Consider the following 21,600-nt stretch of genomic DNA (forward strand, 5'->3'; position numbering starts at 1 on the left):
ATGTATTGTATGGTGACTAACATAACATAATAAAATAAAATTTAAAAAAAAAAGTGGGACACTTAAACCGACTGAGCCACCCCAGCGCCCCTAGCATGACTTTTTATTGTACGATGCAACAAGTCCAGTCCAGAAAGCAATAGTGTATACACATCACCAGCCTGAGAATATTAATATCTTCCAATGAGAGATGAAATAGCAGTCTACTCATCACTTTTTTCAAGGAAGAAATAAAAGTTTGAAAGAAGAAACGGTCAGAAGAATTTCACATTGAAGATAAGTTGTATTGACGGTTAGGAGGATGGAGAACATCACACCTCCTTTTGCTACCTGCCTTACCTTCCTGATGTCAAGAAGGGATGACACGGTGGGGAGGCCTTAGACTGGCCATCGGAAGATGCACATTCTCACCCTACCTTTGACAGGATGCCTCTGTGTGACCATCAGTCACCCAGCCTCCTGGGCCCGTTTCCTCACCTGTCAAATAGGGGAAATTTTATCCATTCTACCATTATATGATCAAAAGTAAGAGAAAAGGATTCCTGTATAGAGCTAACAAAATTCTAGAACACACTTTGCCAAAAGATTTACTAGAGTCAACACTAATCATGAAAAAGTCATTATTTTGAGAAGCACCTATTTTTATAAATTTTCATGCTTCTGAAAGAAAGTTGTTAGAAGTCAATTATTTGTAACGCCAGTGTTTCTATTCATCTTTGACCTCTATGTCTAAACACTGGGTTCCTGATAAGGGTTATTTCACTGCCTCTTGTAGAAAGGCTTTCGCATGTGGCTGGCAAACACTCATGTACGGGAATCTGGATGAAGATGTGCACGGCCGAAAAGCAGGTTTGGGTCGGCCCTTCCGCTCAAGGGCATCATTGTTTTAATGCAGTTCCAGAATCATTGATTCAGTGCCCACAGTGTGCACGCACTGGCCCCAAGTGCACAGGAACCAAAGAGCGGCAGGCCAGGTCATGGGCTTGGTGAGCTCACGGGCAGCAGATAAGAAAGGCATGCACAGCAGGCTAGGGCACACGGCGAGCGCCGGAGACATGGGAGGAAGAGCGCTGTGGTCACATGGCTGTGTCCCCACCTCAAGTGTCAGGAAGGCTGCATAACACAGTATGCTTGAGTAAGACCAGGAAAAAATGGGTTGTTGCACATCTCATAGGTGCATGGCTGAAAGCAAGGAGAGGAGTGTGGGCGGAGGACACACAGGGTTGAAGACGGGAGAGGTGTGGGGACCCGGCGTCCGCAGGAAGCAATGGTGTCCTGCCTGCCAGGTTGTGGCTCAGGGTTCTCAGTTTGCAGGTTGTGGGTCATTAAATCAATTCAGTGGGTCAGAAGTATTTTTTAAGTGTAATATTCTAGAATAAAACAATAGAGTTGACGAGAATAGAGCTCATGGCACAGGGCTCAAGTGCTGCTTTGTGAAATTTCCATTTTTGTTTGTGAGAGTGTGTGTGCAAGTGTGTGTGGATGTGGGTGTGTGTGTTGTGTGTCCTGGATCTCCATGATGTACTGCTGGGCGCAGGTCACTCTCTCAAAGTTTAACCAATTTTTTTTTTAAAGATTTTATTTATTTATTTGAGAGAGAGAGAATGAGAGATAGAGAGCATGAGAGGGAAGAGGGTCAGAGGGAGAAGCAGACTCCCCGCTGAGCAGGGAGCCCAATGTGGGACTCGATCCCGGGACTCCAGGATCATGACCTGAGCCGAAGGCAGTCGCTTAACCAACTGAGCCACCCAGGCGCCCCTCTCAAAGTTTAAAAAAGATGCTGTTCAGGGGCATCCAGGTGGCTCAGTTGGTAAAGGGTCCAACTCTTGATTTCAGCTCAGGTCGTGATCTCAGGGCTGTGAGGTTTGTACCTTTGAGATGGAATCCCAGGTCGGGCTCCGTGCTCAGTGCAGAGTCTTCTTGTCCCTGTCCTTCTGCCCACTTTCCCTCTCTTTCTCAAATAATTTAATAAATAAAATCTTTAAAAACGATGCTGTTCAGGGTGCGGGGTACATCGGGAGCTACCCAGTTGCCCTCCCCAGCGCTGCCCCCCACGGAGCACAGTGGTAACAGCAGGTCTAGGGAACAGCAGAGCAATTTCACGCCAGGCTGGGTGGGACACAGACAAGGGCTCAGGGCTGTGGCTGGCACTCTGGCTCTATCCCAACAACTCTCTCGGGTGAGACCTCTGCAAATTACCCCAGGGCAGACCACACATCAGCTTCGGACATCAGTACAGCAAGGGCGTGAAGACTGGGAAAAGTCCCGCTTCAGGGAGCTTATTCAGAATTCTGCCATTGTTAGAAGGGAAAAGTCTCGTGATTTGCAATTTATTTTTGTATATAAGTTACATGTGGTGGGGGGAAAGGGGTTGGCCCCAGAATCTTCTTTGTGTTTATGGCTTTTAAAGGGTCACCTAGTGGTGACGACCAAACTGATTCTGAACAAAACTCCCCTAGACCAGATAGCATCACTCCTGGCCCTTTGCAGAGTAGTCCGACCCGTCTTTGCTGGGGGCCCACCCAAGGCCTTGCACCCACAGTAGGCACAGTGTGGGCATCAGGATCAGGGTCATCCCAAAAGCCGGGGCCCTGGGAGGGGGTCCACAGAGCATGGGGAAGATCAGGCACAGCCTCAAAAAAAGCTGCGCCGTGCAAAGAAATGTACGTGGGAAGAGCTCGTGCCTGGGTTGGCTCCAGCCCTGTAGAAAAGCCCAGCCCCAGGAGTGGAAAGAGTGTGGAAGGCAGAGTTTCTGGTTCCAGATCTTTCTTCTTCACAAAACCATTAACCTTCTGGGGAGTCCGTTTTCTTCATATGAATGATAACAAAAACTGCTTTTCTACCTTTGAAAGAAGAATCTTAAGAGGGAAAAAGACATAAGTTAACAAAGAGCTCTCTGCCTGTCTAAAGAAAAGATGTATACATGCAATTACTTCTCATAGATGCTGCAAACACCTTTATTTCTTATCTCATGGCCTGGTGCTTATTCAGAGGCTCAGAAAATACTGACCTTGGCCCTGACAGCAGACCAGAGCACCTCAATGTACACAGCATGGAGGTGCCTCATGATACACATATAATCCTCAAGACATGGCACACTGTGTTTGTCATGCAGTACTCAACAGTTATTTCTTGAGTAAAGGGACCAGAAATATTAGCAAAAGTAAAAGAAGAGTGAAAATCTCATTAAGGAAGATATGGGAAAAGTGTTGGGAAAACCAGATGGTCTGAAGGGACAAGATGGAGCCCCTCCCTCCCCCCATTCAGAAGGATGGTGTTTCCTATCAGTCCAAGTGCGGTAACCAGGAAAGCGCAGACTGATCAAACAGTCTGGAAACAGACAACTCGGTGTACCTCCAGAATATCGCCTAGGTCTGTAAATGTCTTAATGACGTTGATCAATGTATTAGAACAGAGGCTTCAAGGAAAACCACTTTTCTTTGGAGGCTGAATGAACCTAACAGACTACAGAGATTCTGGAACTAAGCAGGCTACTTGCCAAACCTGCCCTTCATGTCTACCGCACACACAGTCAGACTCTTCTCCTTCCTTTGTGCTGCTCAGCATAGCTGCCAAGAGCAGCCTTACTGGTAGAGGAACCATTAGGACTATAAAATGCCTTTCTCTAATGAAAAAAAAAAGGAAAATAAATAAGAATGACAATATTTCTTCTAAAATACAGAAGAAATACTTCAGTTTGGTACAACCTACTGCGTTCTTCTAAAACATCTCCACAGTTTCCCCCGTGATTTGGAAGAGAGAGTACTTCTTTAAGCCTTTTCCTAGAGTATCACTAATTACTCCCATATTCTGTCTTTGGTGAAGATAGGGGAAGAAAACAATGACAATTTTAAAGTCTTCTTTGGTAAGTGTTCATCCTTTCTGATGGCTGAGTAATATTCCACTGTGTGTGTATATATACCACACCTTCTTTATCCATTCACATCGACATGGATGGAACTGGAGGCGATTATGCTGAGCGAAATCAGTCAATCAGAGAAAGACAATTATCATTTCATGCATATGTGGAATATAAGAAACAGCACAGAGGATCATAGGAGAAGGGAGGGAAAACTGAAAGGGAAGTCATCAGAGAGGGAGACAAACCACGAGAGACTCTTAACTATAGGAAACAAACTGAGGGTCACTGGAGGGGCGGTGGGTGGATGGATGGGGTAACTGGGTGACGGGCATGAAGAAGGGCACGTGATGCAATGAGCGCTGGGTATTATACGCAACTGATGAATTACTGAACTCTACATCTGAAACTAAAGCTGTACTATATGTTGGCTAATTGAATTTAAATTAAAAAATCTTCATGCCTTGTCAATTTTTGCCCTTCTAACTGGTGTAAGGTGGTATCTCAAGTGGTTTTGATTTGAATTTCCCTGATGGCTAATGATGATGAACATTTTTTCATGTGTCTGTTAGCCATTTGTATGTCTTCTTTGGAGAAGTGTCTGTTCATGTCTTCTGCCCATTTTTTGACTTGATTCTTTGTTTTTTGGGTGTTGAGTTTGAGAAGTTCTTTATAGATGGTGGATACCAGCCCTTTATCTGTAGTGTCATTTGCAAATATCTTCTCCCAGTCTGTGGGTTGCCTCTTTGCTTTGTTGACTGTTTCCTTTGCTGTGCAGAAGTTTTTATCTTGATGAAGTCTCAAAAGTTCACTTTTGCTTTTGTTTCACTAGCCTTTGGAGATGTATCTTGAAAGAAGTTGCTGTGGCCAATGTCAAAGAGGTTACTGCCTATGTTCTCCTCTAGGATTTTGATGGATTCCTGTCTCACATTGAGGTCTTTCATCCATTTTGAGTTTATCTTTGTGTATGGTGTTAGAGAATGGTCAAGTTTAATTCTTCTGCATGTGGCTGTCCAGTGGGTTGTGGAGAAAGGGGATCCCTCTTACATTGCTGGTGGGAATGCAAGTTGGTACAGCCACTTTGGAAAACAGTGTGGAGGTGCCGCAAAAAATTAAAAATAGAGCTACCCTATGACCCAGCAATTACACTCCTGGGTATTTACCCCAAAGACACAGGTGTAGTGAAAAGAAGGGCCATATGCACCCCAATGTTCATAGCAGCAATATCCACAATAGCCAAACTGTGGAAAGAGCTGAGATGCCCTTCAACAGATGAATGGATAAAGAAGATGTGGTCCATATATACAATGGAATATTACTCCGCCATCAGAAAGGATGAATACCCAACTTTTACATCAACATGGATGGGACTGGAGGAGATGATGCTAAGTGAAGTAAGTCAAGCAGAGAAAGTCAATTATCATATGGTTCCACTTATCTGTGGAACATAAGAAATAGCATGGAGGACATTAGGAGAAGGAAGGGAAAAATGAAGGGGGGACATCGGAGGGAGAGATGAACCATGAGACACTGTGGACTCTGAGAAACAATCTGAGGGTTTTAGAGGGGAGGGGGTGGGGGGATGGGTTAGCCCGGTGATGGGTACTAAGGAGGGCGCGTACTGCATGGAGCACTGGGTGTTATATGAAAACAATGAATCGTGGATCACTACAACAAAAACCAATGATGTATTGTATGGTTGACTAACATAACATAATAAAATAAAATTAAAAAAAAATCTTCTTCGGATGACAAAGTCTCACACTGAGAAGGAAATTTAGTTAAAGGTCAGGTTCAGCCTGAATCCCAGCCTTCTCTTCACCCTTCTCCCCACAAATGCAGGCTGGCTTGGCAGGCCCTAAGATGCAGACCCAGAGGAGACAGAGCAGCAAAGCCTAATGGTCAGGGAGGGACCCTCCCCGGCCAGCAGGCTGCCACTCCACCTTCACACTGTGTCCAGTCCCAGCAGCACATCCCCAACCTGGACACCTCAGGCCCCTGCACTTGAGGCTCTATTCTGGAGCCTTGCCTGATGCCTTCAGGTCACCAGAGCCACCCCGATCCCATCGGTGGCCTGCCAGGCTGGATTCCCTCTCTCTTTTTTTTTTTTTATTGCCGACCTAGTGGGTTTCAATTGGATTCCCTCTCTTTGTCCCCCCCCCCAACAGCCTGGGTCAGGCCCCCCAGGTAGCTGACCCATCTGCAACATTCAACTGTCACTATCTGTGGTGGCTGCTGTCACCGGCCATGCAGATGACCCCCTCTGGACCCCACCCCACTGTCTACTCTTTTAGGACAGAAGCATTTGTTCCCCAGCTGCAGGAATCCGGGCATCCATCAGCTTCCAGCCAAGTCCCTCTCAGAAAACCACCTGTGACTGGAGAAAGACATCCGGCCCAAGGTCTTGCCCCCTTCCGGGGGACCCATGTCCAACTTCTAATCTACAGAATTGTCAGATAATAAATGTGTGTGATTTTAAGTCACAAAGTGTGTGGCAATCCATTATGGCAGCGATAGAAAACTTATCCAGAGGAAAGAGAGAACGAAGAGACAGGAGAACAATTCCACTTATTTCTACACTTTAAATCTCCCTATTATGCGTGATCAGGGCTTGCATTCAGGAAAGCTTGAGATCTTCCTTGAAGACACCAACTAGGGTCAACTCTGGGTGATCGGACCAAGCCCAAAAGATCACATCCTCTTTAGAGAAGAATATTAAGCTCATGTTCTAGAGAACAGATCCACCATTTCTTGTATCACTATAACCATCCACAGCCAAGAGGAAGGAAGAGTTCAGTAAGGAATGAATGGGACTCTTTGTTGCCACTTCAACTTTTAAATAAAAAATAAAATGTTAATAGTTTTCTAGCTCAGTAAAGACATATATTTTAAAAATAATACTTCTCACTTCTATTTTTTTATTGTGAGCCAAAGAAGAAATAATTCCTGTATATAATCTTATTCAATGTTAATCCTGACTAAAGAATAATTTTATGACAAAGAGTAGGCTTCTCTAACTTTCAGTATCTCTTTACCTTTAAAAGACAGGACCATACCTTTTGGGGCACCTGGGTGGCTCAGTCAGTTGAGCATCAGACTCTTGGTTTTGGCTCAGGTCATGATCTCATGGGTCCTGAGATCGAGCCCCATGTCGGGCTCCCTGCTCAGCACTCAGCAGGGAGTCAGCCTGAAGATTATCTCCCTCTGCCCCTCCCCCTGCGCACACTCTCTTACTAATAAATAAATCTTTAAAAATAAAAATAAATGAAAATATAAGACAAGACCATACCTTTTGAAATATCTGCACAAAATATGTATAAAGCTAATGGAGTAGAAACAGAAACACAAAGTCAGTGTGTTTCCTAAATACAGTAGTAAGCACCTCTTGAACGTGTGTGGGGACCATTCTGGCATTTGATTTGCATGGACTGCCATCTTAAAAAGAAGCAGGAAAATTTATACCGAGTTAATAAGTGTGAGATCCAAGCAAAGAATTCTTCTCCCTGGTCAGAAAGACAAATAAGCTATATATAGCTCCAGAATTTAACTTGACTTTGGCTTATGTGTTCAAAAATGCCCTTATCTGTCATCAAGAATGTGTGTATGGGAAATTCATGGCATTAAAAGACCCCAAAATAGTACGATTCAAGATGATAAAGTGCATCGATTATATACATCTAAGGCCCGCTCAAAAGATCAGATCACTGGGCGTCACTAGCTGTCTAGCTGCCCACTTCTGGGGCAACATAGCTCTGCAGACACAAGGCAACCATAGGCTGTTACCAGAAAGGCCTCAGTGGATCAGAAGTATGGCTAGGTAAGCCAGGTCTCGAATATCCCGGTTTCAATATCCCAGGAAGAATGAGCATCCTAGTACACAACAATATTGAAGAGGAGTCCATACTAGGATCATGTTTCCACATTCAACCCTCTCCAAAATCAACAGATGATGGGTCTGCAGAGCGATCTCAAAGAATATAGAGACTGTCATCTATCTTAATAAGTTGTGAGGAAAGTAGAAAGGTTTTGAACACCAGATTTCAACAGTTTCTTGTGGATTTACTTTTCCATGCAATGGGTGTGTGAATCTATCACTATAAATGTAACAAACACAGCACAGAAGAAAATTTGAGAAAGAAGGCTGGGACTGTGGTCCAGGTGTGAGCTGATGAGGACCTACACCACTGAGCTCAAACTACCCTACAACAAAAACACCTCTTCCAAGGGAGACCCAGGGCTTGCACAATTGTGGATGCAGAACTGAGCTGCAACTCCTTCCTCCTCAAGGACACAGTGGAATTGGAGCAGTGAGAAAAGCTAACCTTGATGTTACCAAAAAAAAAAAAAAAAAATTTCTTAATTCTCAAGCTACAGCGCTATAACTTTAGTGTTAGTCACACATTCATTGCTGCATACTCCAAAACAGTCTCAACACTTCATTTGAGAATTTCTGGTAGTTAAGTTTTCCAGTCTAATAAACCTCCCCCAAAATGTAGTGGCTTAAAACAACAACTTTGTTTGTTCACAAATCTGCAATGTGGAGAGAACGTGGCAGGAAGTGTTCATGTCTGCTCCATTTGGCTTCCATTGGGGTGACTCAAAGACCAGGGGAAGAGGGAAGATGGAATCATGTGAAGGTTCACTCGCTTGCATGGCTGGCTGCTGTGCCAGGAAGACACGAACAGCTGGGCGGAAAGAACTGGGGGTCCATGGGCACCTCTCTATATATGGTCCAGACTCACTCTATGTGGTCTCTGTACTATGGGGAGTTTCTGTGTGATGTAGCTAGACTTCTCACGTGGTGGCTCAGAGCTCTAAAGGTACACGTCCCAAGTGAGAGAGAGAAAGAACTCACACACTAGATGAAAGCTTCATCACATGTCCAGCCTAGCCTTAGAAACCACACACATCACTTCTGCCATGTTCTATTCTTTAGAACAGAGTACTAAGGCACACCCACATTCAAAGGGTGAAGAATTATACTCCATTTTTTTTAATGGAAGGAGAGTTAAAGATTTTATGAATATGTTTGAAAACTACCACATCAGTATGGACACACAAGAAGAAGCCCAAGAGACATTAAAGGAAAGGATCAGTAGAGGATGAAGGGCTGAAGTACGTGAGAAAAGGGGAAACTGCAGTACTGGGTACCAGGGAGGGATTCTCTTCACTCACAGTGATGGATCCAGGAACAACACATGTGGTGCTCAATGCCTTGTTCCCTGGGCATCAGAGGACGCCTGGGTAAGAGATCTCCACAGACAGGAGTAATTTAAGAGTTGAAGATTGGTGCTCCAAGTAAGGGAGAAGGAGAGCAAGAGATGAAAATCACATTGGAAGAGGCAAGAGGGATCACCATGATGATTCAAACTTGCTCGAGAAAGTAAGAAAGGGAGAAGGGGGGTGAGCAAAATGAATTCAGGGCAAGCAGGAAACAAAAGATATACAGAAGAAAAAGAAAAAGAAAATGGTAAGCAGGAGATGAACATCCTCAGGCTAAAGGAAGAAAAGGTTTCAAGGAAAGAGAAAGTAGTCACAATCCCCTACACCACTGACAGAAAGGGAAAAACAAAAACAAGAAAGAAGGACACTAGATTTTGTAGAAGAAAGTAGTCAGGAATACACATTTCGGGGACCCATTTTATTTTTACTAGCTGTACAAGGAGAGGCAATAATTTCTCATCTCAGCAAGTAGAACAAACACCTCTAATAGACTCCAGTGTTTTGTGTCAAAATAAGCTGTTTCTCTGTATTCTTGAGAAGTGCCTGAAAGGACACCAGACTTAAGGAGCTTAAATCCTTTCCCAAGTGAGTTAGACAGCCATTCCTCTGCTGATAAGACTACCTGAAGGCAAACCACATCCAGCCCCAGAGGGCCATTGGCTGACACCCTCCTCTATCAGTCACCAGCCTTGTCATATTTGACGGCTCTCAACAAACCAGGTTCCCATGGACTTTGAGGTCAGCAATTTTTAAAACTCAGTTTGAAGATGTATGGAAATTATTGTATTCCTATTTTTAAAAATGGTGTGTTCTGTCCAAATGTGCTTAAAATGTTCTAAAATTAAAGGTCTCATTACAGTTGAAAGAAAGTCTACCTCAAAATTCTCTAGAGGGAGACAGGGAAGCCTATTCCAATGGTGTGTTAGCTCCCAGCTGTGAAGGGCCAAGGAGGAAGAGGCAAAAATAGGCCTAAATTAAGGATGGCACAGCTTCTACAGATTAGAAGAATGGAGTCAGGGGTAAAGGATACACACACACAGAGTTGTCACCTCTCTCTTCATTCCGGGACTGCTCATGGCAGAGAATGAGATTTTCTCTCTCGTGTAGAGCACCAGGGAGACTGAAGAGTCTACAAGAGCTGAGGGCTGGCTGGTTCAATCATAAATCCCTTCTATCAGGACTTTCAACTAAAACCAGCCACATGAGAAGAGGTCAGTTACAGAACCTTCATTACTAGTACTCTGAGGGTTTGTATCTAAGCTAAACATGGGATCAGAGAAGAGCTTCCACACTCAAAGTATTGTAAGTGGGGGACAAAAAGTTAACTTTTTTTTTTTTAAGTCAATGAAAAACCAGCATCAAATTAAAATGGTAGATGAAGATTTGTGATAAAGTATCTCATTTACCTATAAACCTTGTTCTTAATTGTATATAACCTCAGTGATTAGGTGATAGTTATGATGTATCTTTTGAAAACTACTTTGCCATCACATAAAAGCATAACAGATTGAATCCCATGCTAAATTATGTTATCCAGGCCTCAGCATTTGAGCCCAGATATCATAGTCATTGCCAGGACACACTTAGGAAATCAAAACCTATGAAGAGGCAGCTTTGCATATTCTACCCCTTAAAATGATAGTAAATGCCGAGAATCAGCAAGAAGTCCAAAAAAGAAAGATTAGAAATAGTATGAAGAATAAATTGAGTGTATTTATACAAACCAAATATTATAGCAATAAAAGTTAATTACATATATATGCAACAACATACATGAATCTGAGAAACACATTAAGTTAGAAAAATCACAAGCTGAAAGTTGTAAGAGCAATCACTCCCACTCTGACAATGAGAACAAGCCAGATTAGCTACAAAAGCGGTTTTTTTAAATATATCAGGGAACTGAAGATGAAAAGAAGCTTGAATGTGTTGAGCCCTTCCCAAGAGAAAAAAGGCCAACAGCTGCTCTCATTCCTAGCGAAGTGGCAGGAAGAACAGGAATCCACCACATCCAGGAGTAAGGAGAAAGTAGGTAAATTTTTAAGCAGGTTTAATGGCTATATGGATGGCTACATGGATAAGAATACAGGGAACCTGAGTCACAGAGTAAGTCTGCACCACCAGCCAACTCCTTCCCATAGATCCTCACCAAAAACACAGAAGAGTACACCAATGGCCAGGGGGTAGGGCAGGAGAGTTGAGAGGCAACTTCCCTGGGGCTATAAGACCTTCCCAAGGGTAAGGCAGGGATCAGAGCATGAAAACTGAGAAAATCTCCCTTAATGCGCTTCAGGCCTTCACCATAGGCACTGCAGCAACCCTCCAAAAGCTGAGGCCAGACAGCTGGACCAAGAGAGGTGGGCTGAGATGAAGAAGGTTGGTACAGGGCTAAAAGCAAAGAAAACTCCCCAGTAACCCAAAATGCTAATGGACTGGCTGAGAAATCTTCCACAGTTGGTAAGCTGGTACTGGGCTGGGCTATAAAGCATAAAGAAATCTTAAGAATTCAGATCCCAATTCCTGCTGAAGGGAAAGTCTCTGCCCTCGAAACAGTTGAACTCAATGATGAAATGGATCTAACTAAAGCTTCAGTACAGACCACACCCATTTCAATAACAAATTAGATTGACTCAGCCCACACACTAGTAGCATGGTATGCCCTTTTAAATTGCTGCATTCTCTACCATTCTTTTACACACAATATCTGACATGCAATCAAAAATTATGAGACACACAAAAAAGGGAGAAAATAGAACCCATCGTCAAGAGAAGAAATAACCAAAAGAAGCAGACCCAGAGATGATACAGCTGCTGGAATCATTAGGCCAGAAGTTTAGAATAACTACAAAAAAAAAAAAAAAAATATATATATATATATATATTAAGGGATCCAATGGAAAATATGGACATGAATGGATGGAGAATTTCAGGAGAAGAATAGAAATTTTTTATTTATATAAAAAACTATTTTTTCACATAGAAATGCTCAAAATAAAAAAAAAGTAAGACATTACAGATGGTTTAACATAAACAAGACACAGCAGAGGAAAGGATCAGTAAACAAAGTCAGAGCAACAAGAATTATTCAAACTGAAACACACACACACACACACACACACACACACACACACACAGAGATTATTTTTAAAAATGGGATAAGAGAGGGACAAAAGAAATATTTGAAGAAATAATGGATGAAAATTTTCTAAAACTGATGAAAGATATCAACCCACAGAGCCCAGAAGTCTTAGCAAACCCTGAGCCATATAAGTAGAAAGAAAACTACACTTGGGCATGTCACAGTTCAGCTGTTGAAAACAAACAAACAAACAAACAAACAAAAAGATAAAGAGAAAATCAGCTGGTAAAAAACTCACCCATTATATACCACAGGGGAAAATGCTAAAAATAAAGACCAACTTCTTATCAGAAACAAGAGACCAGAAGACAATGGGCCAATATCTTCAAAGTTCTGATTCAAACAACTGTCAAACTAGAATCCTATATCCAGTGAAAATATCTTCTATCCTTTAAAAATGAAGGCAAACATTTTCAGAAAAAGCAAAATCTAAAAGAACTTGTCACCAGCAGCCCTGCACCAAGAAATGCTAAAAGAAGTACTTTGGGCCAAAGGGAAATGATATAGATGAAGAAATAAATAGTACTAGAAATGGTAAATATGTAAAGATAAATATAAAATTCCATTTAAAATTATCTCTATTTTATATATGTATAAATGTATTTTTTTAGCTTTTATATGTGGGTATGTTTTATTTTAAATTATCATTGTTTCATACAGGTATATTTTACATACTATTGACAGCTTTAACGTAGTAACAGTACTGGGCTTACAGAACACACAGGTATACAGTATATGTCAATAGAGTTACAAAGGGTGGGAGAAGTAAGTAGAATTATAATGTTTTAAGTTTCCTATGTTGTGAAGTACAGTATTACTATTTGGAGGTAGACTATAACAGGATAAAGATGAATATTCTGATCTCTTACATAACTATTAAAAAAGGGGCGCCTGGGTGACTCAGGCGTTAAGCGTCTGCCTTCGGCTCAGGTCATGATCCCAGGGTCCTGGGATGGAGCCCTGCATCAGGCTCCCTGCTCAGCTGGAAGCCTGTTTCCCTCTCTCCCACTCCCCCTGCTTGTGTTCCCTCTCTTGCTCTTTCTTTCTCTCTCGCTCTGTCAAATAAATAAATAAAATCTTTAAATAACTACTAAAAAAAATACAAAGGAATATAGCCTAAATTTTTTAAAGGAAATAAAATAGAATATTAAAAATACACAGTTCACCTAAATGAAGGCTAGAAGAGAAATAATACATATCAGATATGCACAAAACAAATACCAAGATCATAAACTTAAACCTAACAATAAAATTTGAATATGGACTGTTGTAGCCACATTAAATTTACTGAAATTGATACTATTATAGTTGACTCTTAACAAAACGGGGGTTGGGTGCCAACCCCATTCCACCCCACACAGTTGAAAATTGGTGTATAACTTTCAACACCCTCAAAATTTAACTACTAATAGCTTACTGTTGACCAGCAGCCTTATGGATAACATAAACAGTCCATCAACACATATTTTGTATGTTATATGTATTATACACTGTATTCTTACAATAAGTAAGCTAGAGAAAAGAAAATGTTATTAAGAAAACCGTAAGGAAGAGCAAATACATTTACAGTACTGTACTCTGAAAAAAATCTATATTTAAGTGGACCCATGCAGCTCAAACCTGTGTTGTTTAAGGGTTAACAATACCGTGTTTACATAAGAAAATGTCTTTTCTTAAGAATTAAATGCTGAAAAAATTGGATATAAAAGAACATGGTGTCTGCAACTTACTCTTTAATGGTCCTGAGAGAGGGAGGGAAAAAGACAGAGATGGAGGTTTTTTTATATCTATAAAAGATTTCTTTACTTTACTTCATATATATATATATATATATATATCTAGTTTATATATGTATATATAAACTAGAATCCATTTTTTTCAGCCCAATGTGTATCACTGTTATACTTGCTTTTATACTTGCTTTTATAAAAGAAATTTTTCTTTACATTTTTTGTACAGGAAAATAAGACAAACTAAACAATCTATTGTTTGGGAATGCATACATTAAGAAAGCTTGAGGAAAAAGAGGCAAGGCATTAATAATGACTGAGCTCATGTGGTGAAGACCTCAGGGAGGGGCAGGAAGAGGAATCAGAGGTGAAACCCAGAGGGTGTGAGTAGATTCAAAAGCCCCCGTATTGATGTGGTTCTTGAGTTAAGTGGTAGTTCCACAGAAAGTCTTTACAGTATTTTATTTCAAAACTTGCATGTATGTTACATAGAATCTTCTGTATGAGTATGAGTCTATTACATTTTTTAAAGGGCAGAAATTGAGGAGGTAGAAGATCATCCAGTTTATAAAAATTAGTTTGAATTGGGACCAACTTTTATATTTAGTAAAGAACTAAACAAAAGCATTAAGATTGTCCCCAACCCTTACCTGAGCCAACTTTTTTATCAGATCCAAATTCCTGGATGTAGCTAATTAGAAGTATCTATTGACCACCAGTGTTCTCCCTTTCCCAACAACCTCAGCTACAAAAAAAAAAAAAAGAAACACTTCCCTGAAACACTTAATTTAAATTCTCTTGCTAAGACACAGTAACTCTGCAATGAATAAATTACGTGCAACATTGCTCTGCAAAGGAAAAATCTTCAGGTTATGTAGATATAGCCCATTAAATAACTGACCATCATTACCCTATTTAGGGAACCTACAGGCATCCTTTCTGTATAACTTGGTATCACTTTCCACTAGCTGAGAGTCAACAGTATCCTTAAGAGTTTTATTAAATAAATTCAAGTATCCAAAGTCAAGAACCCATAAAATGTGAAATTATTCCAGGAACTGATGGTAGTTGGGTAACATTCTTATACATCACAGAGTGCTTTAGTTGCTTAAAGCATTTAGTTAAAAAATAAAGAAAAACTAGAAAGAAGTCTTAGTTAGCCAAGTGAACATCCCAACTCTGTCACTAGTTTTCTAAGTAACTAAGAAAACCTTTTATTTCCTCTGCTTCAATTAACACACTTGAAAAGGGATGAGACCTGATTCTAAAATCAGAAGAATTACATCTAATAATCAAAGCTTCTAAGGCAAATGTGTTCTAGAAGGCATTATTAATTATAAATTTTATTAATGTTGACAACTTTACAAGATGCAAAACCAAAGCACAAGGAAGTTATTTTTCAGAGCGTTTCAATATTGCCATTATTCCAAAAACAACGAATATTCACTGAGAGCCTGCTATATACCAGATACTGTTTTAGGTACTGGAGTACAACAGTGAACAAAACTAACACATTCCCTCATCCTCATGGAACTTACGTGTGTAGATCTTACACACGAATGGGTTAGTGCCCTCATGTCAAGAGGCCAATGATAAGGTTTTGAAGCCAGCTAAAATTCTTGTGTGGATCCATAGCGAGTTATAAAGTGTCCTTGACACCATATACCTGGTTAATAGGGAATGTTCAGGGTAACATCCTGATGGTCATCTACTATCATCTACTATCAACCCCTCCGTGTTCTACAATGCGCGGCACGGCCAGCATCTGGCCAGAAGATAGGACATTTCCCATAGGTTTTCTAAGATGGTGGAAAACTTGATGCAGTTCTGAATAGGACAGCTGAGAAAAGAGAGGGTCCTTATATGCTACAAGGGTAGCATTTTCTACTAAATAATAAAGACTTTCCAATCTATAAGGGAGAAGTTATTATTGGAAATAGCACCTTTATTTATGGGGGACAGGCCCTTGTTCAATCATCAAAGCAAACATCACCCTAGTCCCACTGACTACCAATTAGTCATTAACTATTTCAGAGGGGATTAGCCAAAGAAAGGAGGAGGAGGAAGAAGAAACAAAGGTAGGGTGGGAAGGAGAAATGGAAGGAGAGGGGAGAAGAGAACATATGGCTTTAAAAAAAAAAAAATCATCAATGGACTTCTAGTGACGAGAAATTTAAGAATGCGTCCGCATTCCCAAGTGTTTCAGCCCCAGTCACACCTCCAAACTGTCTGTGACCACAGCATGGAACTGGGAGACCGTCAAGTCCAAGATTGGAGCAGGCCTCCCCTCATCTCACCGACGCTCCTGGAAACACCAGCCTCACCTGGCTGCCTGGTTCATCTCCTTCTTTCTGCCCCTGTGATCGGAGACTATGAGATGTCAATAGTTCAGGACCAAAGACTTTTTATTTTCAAAATGTCAACTCGAAACAAGGACAGACTGTAAGTATGTGTATGTCAGAGAAGAACAGACACAAATTGATAAAGTTCACTGATCTTTTTAAATTGCACTTCTGGGCATGTGAGAATGAGGACATTGCTGTGAGTCTCAGATGAACCAGGCCCTCAGTAACTGCAAGGAGCAGTGACAAGTCTCGACAGCACTGTGAGCAACTTCCTTCCATCTTGAATACAGCTACAAAATGCTAGCATTCTCTATCAGTACGTATGCTGAACACAAGATGTCCCAAAATACATAGCCCGGCCCGACTTGAAAACGAGCGGAGTTGCATCAGGTGGCTTCTAGTAGCGTTCTTTACTGTCTTCATGGTTCTAAGATGGTAGCTCTGAAAATGGAAATGAAATCCAGTCCCTGCTTCTTGGAGGCTTCCTCGGGGCTCCTGCTCAGGTCTGGACAAGGAGGATCCCAGACTTCTCTGCAGGACTCCCACTCTAAAGGGGCAAGAGCGAAGCCACTCCTCAGACTCATACAAAGGTCTGTATTTCAAGTGCAAACTACACAGATCTGCATTCTTTTTCAGCCCAATGTGCTATCACTGTTATACTTGCTTATTAACCCACTTACTCCCTCCTTCAAAGGCTCTCAGAAAAGAGAGTCCTGGGAAGGCTACTTCTAAGGTTTGCTCTAATAATATGTGCTGCTTATGGAGTACTGACTATGTATGAGACACTGTACTAACCGTACTTTTTAATTTAATCTCCATAACACTTTAAGGTAGATATGATTAATCCCATTTAACAGACTGGGAAACTGAGGCTTAGAAAGTCAAATTATTTGCCCAGGGTCATACCTCTGTTTAGAATCTTGGGATCTGTCCTGCCAAAGTCCACACCTTTAAGCACTATTCTATACTTGGAGGGAGAGCAGAACCGTGGGTCAGAAAGGGCATGGGCTTCGCAGTCTGAAGCCCTGCCACTAGTTGGTGTGTGACCCTTCGTTATTTCACTTCTCTATGCCTCTATCACTTCATCTGCGATATGGGAATAATCATTCCCACCCTGCCTTTGCCCCAGGGTTGGAGGCAGTATCAACAGCTGCGGCTGTGTTCTAATGTAAGTCCCTTTCTCTTGGACGAACTTCCTTGTCCTCTGCTCAAGGTTGGGAATGAGAGGTGAAGAGTTGCAGGAAAAGGAGGTCTGAAGCTAAGCCCTGTGTCTTCTTTTCAAATGTTGTACTTGCCTTTTGTTAACTGTATGGGGAAACATGGACTCTGATGTTTGAACACGAATTCTACTAATATTAAAGTTATCTACTAATATTAAAGTTATCTAGACATGAAATTAATCCAAACAGGCAAATACATAGTATGTGCTCAATAAATACCTAAAGAAAGGGCAGAAGGAAGGCAGGCAGTGAGCAGACAACACTGGCATTTTCTCTTGATCTCTTTTAGGCTGTGGCATTTCATATCCTATGCATGGAACTAATTGCTTCTCTGATTCTATCAAATTAATTTGGCCAGAGCAATTTAATTTCACTTTGTCATTAGCAATGACAAAGAACTTAAAGCAACACAGTGACATTATTCTTAGCCAAACCATTATATTCTATAGTTTGAACAGTCCTGTGATTTTTCCCAACTGAGGCATCAGGCCAGAACTGGCCTATTTTCTTGAAATTTCAAATTGCCTAATTGAAGCAACACTCATGGAGACCAAATACACACACACACACACACACACACACACACACACACACACACACACACACACACAAAGAGCTTATCTAAAAAGGAAGTTACCAACAGTACCTAATAAAATCCCAGCACACGTTTATTCCTACAGTCATTGGTTAACAAAATGCTGATGCAGAAAAAGATCCTTAACAACCTACTAGTGAGGACTTTGGGGAACTCTTGGAAGAAACACACACTGAGCTTAAGAGGCGAAAAATGAATTTACGATGGTTTGCTTAAAAGCAATATTTGAATAAAGAAAATAAAAGACAGTAAGTACAACTAGATAGGATCTCTAAACATACAGTGGGGATTCGGGCGTACACAGAAAATGAAACATTCATCATCTTGCATGAAACACACCTGTGGCTGAAGCTCACAAAATTAACCCGTTTTCCCAACTCTTAAAATTGCTAAAAAGAGCAAAAAATGCCAATATAGATCAGTTCAAAACATTTTTAACATTAGGAACGTAGTGAATCCTATCTATCTCGAAGGCCACCTGTAAGGAAAGCCACCATTCGAAGGATGGCATTTGTGTTCAGTCACACGGCATCATCACTCCAGTGCCTGATCTATTATGACTCAGACCCAGGTCTGTAAGGATGAGTGGCTGCCTCTGCGACAGGACAAGGGAAACAAGAGAGAAGGAACAGAACATTTCTCCTGCCATTCCCAAAGCCTGTTCATACCCTCCCCCTCCCATCCTGGAGGCCCCCAACAGGCTCCACCCTAGTTGCAAATGGGCCCCAAAGTTAAACTTCTGGAAAAGACCTGGGAAATGTGCATAGTCAGAAATGGAGGGGTTGTGTGTGAGGCCTGGGGGCGCTGCGTGGCTTACCTCTGAGATCTCTCTCCTCACCTGGTCTAACTCAGTCCTGCTAAAACTGTTCATCATAGCACAATGTTCAGACGCAAAAGGTTTCCCCTCAGAGTCAGAGGGCTTTACGTGAAAAGTATTACATTGTCAAGGGATCATTCATTTCTGATTGAGATGGCACTGAAATACCAAACACTGGGCACAAAATCAGAGCCTATTAATACTTACCAGAGACAAAAGTAAATAAACACAAAGGTTTCATTAACCTTATGCAACAGAAGATGGAGTACCACGGGTACCATGCCCCATAATAAGCAGGATACAGGAAACGCAAAGAACCCCCAATAAATGTATTGTTTTTTTTGCGGGGGGGGGGTGTAGTGGGGGAGTAGCTACAACTTTTATTGTACATAGGATACCAGGAATTACATAAGAAGCTGCGTTGCAAATGTTGGACCCAATAAAAGCAATTGAAATTGATTCTGGAATGTGGTTAAAGTACTTTATCTAATCTATTAATAAATAAGAAGATCTTTCATTAGTTGGCAGGAGGACAGTTGCTACTAGCCAACTTGATTCTCCTGAAAACGGCAAAGACTTGCATGCACTTTTTTCAAATTAAAGCCCTAAAGTCCCAAAGTACTGTTTCTGGAAACAGACGTTACCATTCAGTGTCATACTTTTCCTGAACAGGCCGAGAAAGTCTCCTTTCACCTGTTCCCCAACATGGGGGCGGGGGAGAAAGTGTGTATTTCCAATATTTTTTATTGAAACTTTTTTTAAAAGTGAAGAGTTTGGAAATCTCATGATAAATCAGAAATTGTTGATCAAGAGTGACCATCTAAGGAGAATGCAAAAATGAAATTATCCTTCCAGGCCACCTTGGGTGGCCTATACTTGGAAACCTGAAATAACCAAGATTCTTCACTGTTCAGCGAAGGTACCTAGATTTAGTAAATGAGCTTAACAAGATGCCCTATAGCTTGTGAGCAAGAAAGGAAGTCAATTGTATGTATGCCTGACTGAGGAATCCGCCTCATCCTCCCTTCCCACATACGGCTCCATCTGGGCTGGCTTGCTAGTCTCCAAACTCAGTTGAGACAGCACCAAGAATCAGACACCTGCGAGGTGCCACCCACCTTCCAAGTGTGCCCTCTCCCCTCTCCACTCCCAGAGCCCGACCCAGGACTGCATTATCTCTGGGGACCAAAGAGCAAACAGACCTTCAAAAGGAAAAGAGGGAGAAGTGGGTCTGCATTATATAACAATGTACAGCAAATAAGGCTTCTAGAAAACGAAAGTAGAGAAAGGAGGGGCAGGGGTCGGGGGAGGCATGGGGAGCAGGGCGTCGCGGAGCTTCCGCAGCCACTTACTCGAAGGCGAAGAAGAGTCCGCTAGTGACCAGGATGAGGATGAGAGTCAGGTAGAAGACGCCCGTCTGCCGGGCCATCATGATCCTGCCGTTGCAGAAGAACTTGTTTCTTCCCGGGAAAACCTCCCATTTCCTCCGGGCCGCGATTTTCTTCTTCTTGTGGGGCGACTCCATGGGGGAGGAGCTGTGGGTGCTGATCTGACTGTACTCGCAGTCTTTCATGGGCCCGCCGCCGCCGGGAGGCATCCACGAGGGCAGCCGGCTGGGGGCGCACGCCCCCAGAAGCCCCCCGGCCGCGCGGGCCCCGCCGAGCCACGACCGCCGCCGGCCGCCCGGCCGCCCCCCGAGCCGCGCCGCCGCGGCCCCTACGCCGGCTCCCGGCTCGGCGACAACTTTGCCGAGGACACCCAGGTTAACCCTTGCAGGAGTCCAGCTGTCATAGCCGGGTCCCCCTCCGGGAGGGACGGTGCTCGCCCGCAGCCCGCGGCGCCGGTCCTCAGTCGCTTCCAGCCCGCGTACCGGGGCTCCGGGGCCCCGCGGGGCGCGAGGGGCCGCCCGGCCGGCCCCCGGCTCGCCACGCGCCCGCCCCCTCGCACAGCCGCCCGCTCGGCCCCGCCGCCCTCGGCCCGCGGGCCGCGCCTCGGCTCCGGCCCGCCGACCCCCGAGCGCTGCGCCCCGAGGGGACACGAGGCGGCGGCCCCGGCGCCGGCTTCCTCGGGAGCCACTTCGGCGCCGCGGCCAGGTTTATTCTAATCCTTCCTCCCGGCGGCGGATCCTCCCCAGGAGAGAGCGATGGAAACTGGGAGGCAGCTCGCGGCACCGGCAACCCCTCCCAGGGGTGGGTGGGGAAACCGAGCACGTTATTCTGTCAGGAGCGGGCTCGGCGACAGCCCGGGCGCTGCTCGCGCTGCGACCCCGCGCCGGCGCGCCTGGCCGCCGAGCCCAGACCGCGGCCCCCGCGCGAGGCTGCCGGGGCCGCCCCGGCCGAGGGTCGCGGCGGCGGCTCGTGGGCTGCACTGCCAGCGGTTCCCTGGCTCCCTCCTGCCCCATAGGGGCCGGGCCGGGAGCAAGGAGGGCCGCCGGGGGGCGGGGGAGCGGGGGAGCGGCGGAGCGCGTCTCTGGGCCGCGGGGCGAGCGCCACAGACACTTGTTTGCAAGGCTCAGCCCCGGCGCGCGCGCGGCGCTCGGAGCGGGTCCGCCTCCTCGCAGCCGGGTGGGCGGCGGCCCTCGCCGAGCCAGCCCGGCTCCTCCTCCCGCTCCTCCTTCTCGCCGGCGAAGCCCGGCACCGGCACCGACTCCGTGGGGTCCCCGCCCCAGTCCC

General features: G+C 43.7%; 1 protein-coding gene across 3 annotated transcripts in view; it reads right to left on the reverse strand.

The window, feature by feature from the left end:
- ZDHHC14 (zinc finger DHHC-type palmitoyltransferase 14) overlaps positions 1 to 20,732 on the reverse strand; it is a 266,206-nt gene extending 245,474 nt beyond the window's left edge. For 2 of the 3 annotated variants that reach the window (XM_027603530.2, XM_027603528.2), the window contains exon 1: positions 20,281 to 20,732. In XM_027603530.2, coding sequence (XP_027459331.1) covers positions 20,281 to 20,525 — 245 coding nt within the window. In that variant the 5' untranslated portion in view covers positions 20,526 to 20,732. The remainder of the gene's footprint in view (positions 1 to 20,280) is intronic. The other variant, XM_027603529.2, reaches the window with a different exon arrangement.
- Positions 20,733 to 21,600: the final 868 nt, after the last annotated feature.

Source organism: Zalophus californianus, chromosome 7, assembly GCF_009762305.2.
Source record: "Zalophus californianus isolate mZalCal1 chromosome 7, mZalCal1.pri.v2, whole genome shotgun sequence".
Taxonomy (NCBI): domain Eukaryota; kingdom Metazoa; phylum Chordata; class Mammalia; order Carnivora; family Otariidae; genus Zalophus; species Zalophus californianus.